Source organism: Medicago sativa, chromosome 3 (genome assembly GCF_051527215.1).
Source record: "Medicago sativa cultivar Bolivia chromosome 3, Bolivia_mono, whole genome shotgun sequence".
NCBI classification, from domain to species: Eukaryota; Viridiplantae; Streptophyta; class Magnoliopsida; order Fabales; family Fabaceae; genus Medicago; species Medicago sativa.
In genome coordinates, this window is record NC_140751.1 from 99624427 (window position 1) to 99632191 (window position 7765).

Consider the following 7765-nt stretch of genomic DNA (forward strand, 5'->3'; position numbering starts at 1 on the left):
CTTTTATTGGAGCAATATTTTTTTTTGACAAGTTATTGGAGCCATCTTGAACACTCAAAATCAAGGTGATCATAGAAGAGGAAAAAACAAATTCCATAAAGCAAGTAGGGGATTGATTTCAAGTGTGAGTGTGTGGGTCTGGCAACTATAGATACTGCACATTATTATTGTAAATTGTTGGGATAACAAAATGATCTCAAAATTTATAGTTAAGTAGTAAGAGTTCTTACATGGTAACTTCAAGAGACATATTTCAAATCTTATTGGAGATGATTGCAAAATGTTTATTAGTGGTATATTAATTATTTAATAATAATTTCTCCTTTCTCCAATTTTTCACAAAAGTTAAAATTCAAATACTATAGGCTAAGAAAAACAAGTTGCAATAAGTAAAATAACAAGAGTCAAAGATAGAATCTACAAATTACTTGTCTAGAAAAAAACAAAAACATTATGGTACTTTGTTATCCACTTTACAACCAGTCTCTCATTTATATTACATCACAACAAAAAGAGAGACTGCTTATGTTCTTAGTTGTTGCTAAACTATATATTTATGCTCCCTCTTACCCCCTTAATTAAGCTACTTAACAACAACAACAACAATAATAATAATTATAACTCAAATGGTTTCTTTACTAAGGTGACATTTGTCGATACGTCTTTGGTTGACAACTTGCAAGAATCAGATTTTCTTGGCTCTGCCTCAATCAGAAGCTGAACAACTTCTTTCATGGTTGGTCTACTAGCTGGTGCTTTGTAGCTGCATCTAATGGCAATCCTCAACACTTTAACCATATCATCTTTGAATGAACATGATAACTTTGGATCAAAAACCTCACTTGGTCTAGCTCCTTCTTTGCCTTCAACTTTGTTTGCAACCCAAAATACAATGTTTCTGTTTTCTCCAAATTCTGACTCAATTGGCTTCCTCCCAGTTAATAATTCCAACAAAATCACACCAAAACTGTACACATCACACTTTGTGGTTGCTCTTGGTGAATATGCATATTCTGTCACACCCATCAAAACAAATTAAATAGATTTAAACAATATAATATTCAACAAACTTACAATATGATAATAAGATTACTTACCGCTTAAGTTAACCACATGACTAATTCCCTAATACAAAATACTGTTTAATCAAATCCTACCTCTGTCCCTAAATATATAATACTTTTGAGATATTTCTTTTGTCCTTTTTATAGGACCCCCCTTTTGAAGTTTTAACTGTGTTAATTATTGTTTTACCAACATACTCCTAATTATGTTATATAGTTTTCTGCAACCTGTAATAAGTACTATGATGAAAATATATAAATTAAACGTGTTCTCTAAAGGATAAACTTGTGAAACAATATTAATTGTCAACAAATTTCATATTACGGTCAACTTTCTTAATTCTCGTGATTTGGTCGATAATTTATCTTGCATGATAATAGGTTAGATTGAGAGTTTGTTTACCTGGGGCTAGGTAACCATAAGTTCCAGCGATAACAGTGGTTGTGGAATCCTTTCCACCTCTTGCTTGCAAAACCTTAGCAATCCCAAAATCTGCAACCTTAGGATGGTAATCTTCATCCAAGAGAATATTTGTTGACTTAATATCTCTATGGATAATAGGAAAAACCAAATCATGGTGAAGATATGCAACACCCTGAGCAATTCCAAGTGCAATCCTATACCTTGTAGGCCAATCCAAATGAATCCAACCCTTGTGAAGAGAATCATACAAAGTACCGTTTGGCATATACTCATAAACCAACAAGCTACAATCCAAACTTGAGAAGCAACAATACAACTTAACAATGTTCTTGTGTCTTATGCTTCCAAGTGTTTCCACCTCAGCTTTCAATGCCTTGTCCACAAATAATGCATCTTCTGGCGAAGAATCCTTCGAACTTCGACTCCAAAGCCTCTTAACCGCGACAACATCTCCGGTTTTCAGCTCGATTTTGTACACTGTCCCTGACCCTCCATGTCCCATTATATTCTTATCAACCAAAGACTCAACAATCTCTCTTTGATCAAAACTAATCATGTGAAAACTCTTAACATCATAAGAGAAAAAAGATGAAGAGAGTGTGTATTCATGTTCAACTGCAGACACATTTTTGCCACACCTTTTTTTCAAGAACAAAGCAGCACCTACAAAAATCAAAATCACAGATACACCGGCTACCCATATAGTGTTCATCTTCTTACTCTTGTAACCATGTGAGCATAATGGAAAGTTTCTTTGATCAGATGAATTAGCATTAACCGGCATCATCACACATAAACCAGGATTCCCTGCAAAGCTTTCAACTAACCCTCCTTTAATCAATTTAGGAGGAATAGGACCAGAAAGAAGATTGTGTGAAAAGTTTATAGAATTAGGCAACAACACAGAGAGGCTTTCAGGGATGTTTCCGGTTAAGAGATTACTGGAAAGATCTAGAAGGTTGAGTGATTCCAAGGAAGAGAATGAATCAGGAATAGAAGAGTTCAGTTTGTTTGCTTGTAACATAAGCAAGTTAAGCTTTCTAAGGTTACCAATCTCAGAAGGAATTGGACCAGAAAGAAAGTTATAACTGAAATCAATTTTGACAAGGTTATAAGCTCTAGAGATTGTTGGTGTTATTTGTCCTGAAATCTTGTTCCTCTGAAGGAAAAGCTCGGATAAGTTTCTAGAATTTCCGTTGATCTCGGGAATCGGACCGGTCAGATTGTTGCTGCTCAAATCAATGATTGAAACATGTGGTAAACTCAAGAGTCCTTTTGGAACAGAACCTTCCAAACGGTTATTACTGACACGAAACCTTAGCAGAAACATGCAATTTGAATAACTTTCTGGTATAACACCAGAGAAAAAGTTATCCAAAACAAGAAAATATAAAAGTTTATCTCCTTGACAGACATGTTCTGGCAAAGGGCCAGACAACTTGTTTTCGGACAAATCAAGAACAACCATTCCTGAGAATTGCCCTAGTTTTGCAGGAACGTGTCCACTTAAGAAATTGTCGTAAAGTGACAGCATTCTAAGTGTTTTTGAGTTTTCAATTGATTTTGGAATTTCACCTGTGAGACTGTTATTGTAAAGTTGGAGAACCTGAAGCTTTGGAAGTTTACAAACAGAAGAAGGGATTTTTCCGGTTAACTTGTTTACCGACATATCTAAATCGACAAGTTCTGTTAAATTTCCAAGCTCTTCGGGGATGCTGCCAACAAGGAAGTAGTTATAGTAAAGTTCAAGCTGTTGCAAGTTTTTCAACAATCCAAGTTCTTTTGGAATTTGACCTGTGAGGAAATTTCCACTTAATTCAAGATCAATGAGTGTTGTTATGTTTGATATGGATGGTGGAATTTGACCATGCAACATGCATGTTGATAAAACCATGGATTTAAGACTTTTCAATCTTACAAAGCTTTTTGGCAATTCCCAAAGATTGAGTTTACTGTTTTCGTTGAAGTTGAGAATTTCAAGATTGGTGAGGTTGAAAACAGACATGGGAAAATCGCCCGTGAAGGAGTTGTATGATAAGTCGAGGATTCTGAGATATTTTAAAGACGAGAAATCAGGAAGTGTTCCTGACAGGTGCATCTTGTTCATGTTGAGTTGTTCTAAGTGAGAACAGTTGATTATGCTGTTTGTTGGGAACTTGAATTTTGTATTACCGAGGTTTAGGACACGTAAATTTGGAAGGTAAGAGCAAATATTTGATGGGAAGTTTCCAGAAAGTGACGACCAACCTGAAAAATCAAGACTTATGATGTCTCCTTTGTTGTCGCAGGTGATTCCGGTGAAGTCGCAGATTGGTTTATCCACTTTGCTTACTCCCCAATCAAAAGGATAGTTTCCTGAGAGAGACTCTTTCATTAGAGAAAAAAACTCAGATTGGTTTGTGCTGATAACATGTGACATGTTGGTCATGGAAATAATAACTATCAGTCCAAAGAAGAAGAATGGTTGATGATGGTTCATTTTTTATTTTGAGGGGGAAAAGAGAGAAGAATTTGAAGTGTTGTTTTGTTTTGTGGTTTGGTAATATTATTATAAGTGTAAGAGATTGCAAAGAAAGAGAAGAGTGAGAGATGTATATAAGATGGAAAGGTTTGAGTGGATGAGTTTGGGAAAAGTAGGTTCTTGTTGTAGTGCTATTACTACTACTGTGAGGGAGGGGTGAGGTGAACATCTTTGCTAAAGAGGCTTTATGTTTATACTCCACTATGTGTAAAGGGGAATAAAGGTGAACTATCCTAAACTCTAATAATATTAGGGTGTAAGGAAAGAAAAAAAAAGGACCTAAAATAATTGTTATGAGACTAAGAGAAAAATAATTATCTTTAACAAAGAAAAAGGAAAATAAAAGATTTTAAGAGTTGTGATAGGGATACAATAGAAAAAATATCATAGAAAGAGATATAAGAAAGGAGGTGAAAAGATAATAATTAGAGAATGTATATCAGTGAAAGTATATATACTTTATGCTAATATATCCTGCAGAAAATTAAAAGTGTTACTGCATAGGTATATGCTGTCTTGGTAAAAAAAAAGTTTGTTTTACCCTTACAGTGGGAGAGAATCCGAATCCTTGTTTCACTAACCAGGACCATTTGATGTGATGATGCTTTTTGGTGTTCCAGAACAAACCTTTTGTTTTATTTTTTAAGCTGCTTCAAACAAATAATTAGAACAAGTTTTGCAGATCATTATTCATTAGCTATATCTGCATGAGCTCTTGTTTATTTATTCTTATGAGAGTCTATCTTAATTAGTTATACAGTACAGTACTTGGAATTGCTTTAAGTATGGTCCTGAGCCTGACTATAGGAATAGGTTGATATACATGCATCATCAAATTTTTCCCTAAAAAAAATGCATCATAAAATTTTGGTGAAAACTCTTCCTTAGTTAAGCATAATGTGGTATGTAAATTAAAAAAAAAAAAAAAATCTAATATCTAACCCAATAACCGACAAATTTGGAGATCAATTCCATCGTCCACTAATGAGAAGAACTTGGAGATCAATCTCATCGTCCACTAATGAGAAGAACAATTGAAGTCGGAGGAATATCGAGTTGATATTTAAAAGTTGAGGACATTTTCCATCTCACAAAACAAAAACAAGTAAAAGAAATATAACAGGGCTCATTAAAAAAAAACATAAAACAGAAAAGTAAAATCAATTTGATAAAATATAGAAAAAGTTATCAATCTTTGTCAACTTTAACGTGAGAACACTTTTAGGATAAATGTACTTTTGTATCCAAACACATATTTGCAACAAAAATCCAAATATGCCTAATGTTTACCTCTCAATTTTTCCTAGTCTTGAAATAATTGAAGTTCAAAATCAATTGCTTCCTGTTGCTAATTAAGATGCTTCTCCACCAGGATCACCATTCAATAAAATTAATGGCGAAAAAATATAAAGAAATTAGATATTGGTTGAAATAGTTGTTGTTATTGGCTTGAACAGTAAATTCCACTTATTTTTTATATTTAATATCTAATTCATACAGTAAATTCCACTTGCATCTCTGTATATTAAATATTCTCAATAATCAATATAGAACTTGGAGATTTTTTATGAATGTAGATTAATTTCTACCATGCTGGTTGGTATTGCAGTTGAAATAAAAAAAAAAAAACAAAAAAAATTAGGGGTAGTACGGAATATAATGAGTGTCTATGATTCTCTCACGTTTCAATTCTATCTTTTGCTGAAATATTCCTTTTTTTTGCTTTCGAATTTTACGGTAATTAAGAGAGAAATATAAATCCAAATTGGTGGGATATTGTCTTATCAAAAGGGTGGGGACTACTATATTCTATGTTTAATCAAATATATGGAAAGACATGGGACCATGCATGCTCATTCTTGACGTGTACATCTCATAACTAGTGCATCCTTGTTTGTTTTCTTTATAGAGGCATTCTTGCATGGACACAAATATAAATGCATAGTATTTGGTCACACACATCAAAAACCTTTTTCTCAAAAGACTAAATCATTTTATTATCAAGTTCTTTTTTATTATTAAAAAAAATATTTTTATGTGTGTGTGCCTAAACACTGTATATTTATATTTGCGACCATGATAGACTTTCTCTTCTTTATAAAGCAAATGCATTATATCATAATGTGTTTTATAAAAGAGAATAAGAACATAAAAGGATTGCTGATATCTATGCTGCAAGGATAAAGATAAACTTAGCCACCAAATCATTCTTTGGGACCATTATTATGGTTAACTTCAGATAAAGGTTTTCTGTTTTGTTTCATCACAAAACAAGTGAAAGTAAGTAACTAATTAGTTTCCAAACTTAATACCTACAATGTAAGAAAATTTTACAAATACATTAAATTAAATATAATCAAATGTATTTGTGTATGTATTTTAAAAAAATAATTTCACAATGTAGTAAAACTATAAAATATGATAAAATGTTTGTAAAAACTATATAGTATATAGATTATTAAACTTATTAAGCTCTATTAGCAAAAATGATATTAATAAATTACTATTCCGCAACCGTTCGATAAGTAAAACTCAAAGAAAATAGCTGTTGACACATTGCATAAGGCTGTGTCACACATGTAAAAGACGGTTTTGCCCCCTCGGCAGTTAACTGCTGAGGAATTCAAAATCCGTCTGCAGTTAACTACCGAGGAATTCCTCGGTAGTTAACTGCCGAGAAAAACATTAATGCAGACAACAGGTTATGCATAAATGCTAAGCACTTCCAAGCCATTTTTTGGCCAGTTTTTACCTGTAATTAAACCAGAGCATTTCCAAAGGCAATACAAATCATACAACATTGAAACTCGGTCATGAATCAGAAAAATACAATATCTTTTACAATTGTCGATAATTAAATCAAACCGACATTTGGTTGAAATTACACAAAAGTTTGAAATTCATCAAAACGGTACAAAGTGTCCATAATTAAACAACACATTACAACTCATTACACATCATTAAATTAAATCCTTACTTACATTCATCACAATTGCATATGGAACGAACATACATATATAATATATTATTTTCCACCATATTCCGAAACATAAATCCGACGTCGCTATCGTCTTTAATAAGCCAAGGCATATATCTTGCCGTTTTCCATGCGAATTCATCTCTATCTTCTCCTAGGTCTATGCATGGCTTTAGAGCAGACAAGTGACGTGTATATTGATTTTCACCAAGATGCTCAAAATAAGTGTTAAGTTGTGTCTTCAAATCATCAAGAGAGTTCGTCGGCGTTATCTTAACCTTAACCATCTTTTTAAACGCGGAGTACCTAACACGCCCTTCAATTCTTGCAACCTCAGACATGTTTCACTTGACAAAAGCTTTAACAAAATAATCATAGATTAGAAAAAAATTAAATGAAATGTAATAACGAATAAATCAAATGCGTAAACATTAATAAGCTATAAATAAGTATTGCACTAGTTTCAAGTAAATAAAAGTCATATTATCATATATATCAATATAAATTACATAATGTTACTTATATATTGGCCATAAAAAATTGGCATTACAATTTTGACTCCAAAATATACGTCGGTGTAATTTCTACCAAAAAAAAGGACTAACACCGACAAAAAAATCACTCGTTAAATGCCAAGTGATTGGAGAAGATCAAGTGACATAAGATCTTCCTCATCTTCCGCAATAAATTTAAATTGTTGCTTTGGTTTTTCGGGAGTGTCCAACAAAATAGGCGCCGCTTTGTTTGACTCCTTTTGTGGTTTCGGCGGTTTGTTTCCA

General features: G+C 32.9%; 1 protein-coding gene across 1 annotated transcript; it reads right to left on the reverse strand.

Moving 5' to 3' along the window:
- Positions 1–367: 367 nt before the first annotated feature.
- XIP1 (Leucine-rich repeat transmembrane protein kinase family protein) lies at positions 368–4054 on the reverse strand. Its single transcript, XM_085756888.1, has 2 exons — positions 1468–4054; positions 368–1013 (listed from the first exon to the last, which is right to left on the reverse strand). Exons 1-2 carry the CDS (start codon positions 3965–3967, stop codon positions 616–618), a joined length of 2898 nt encoding a protein of 965 aa, XP_085613014.1. The 5' UTR covers positions 3968–4054; the 3' UTR covers positions 368–615.
- Positions 4055–7765: the final 3711 nt, after the last annotated feature.

What these genes read in the sequence shown, in the direction of transcription:
- XIP1 (XM_085756888.1), bottom strand. Translation starts at nt 3,967, where the DNA reads ATGAACCATCATCAACCATTCTTCTTCTTTGGACTGATAGTTATTATT. An exon ending in TTATGGTTACCTAGCCCCAG is followed by an intron (nt 1,014 to 1,467) that starts GTAAACAAACTC and finishes TGGGTGTGACAG; the next exon opens with AATATGCATATTCACCAAGA.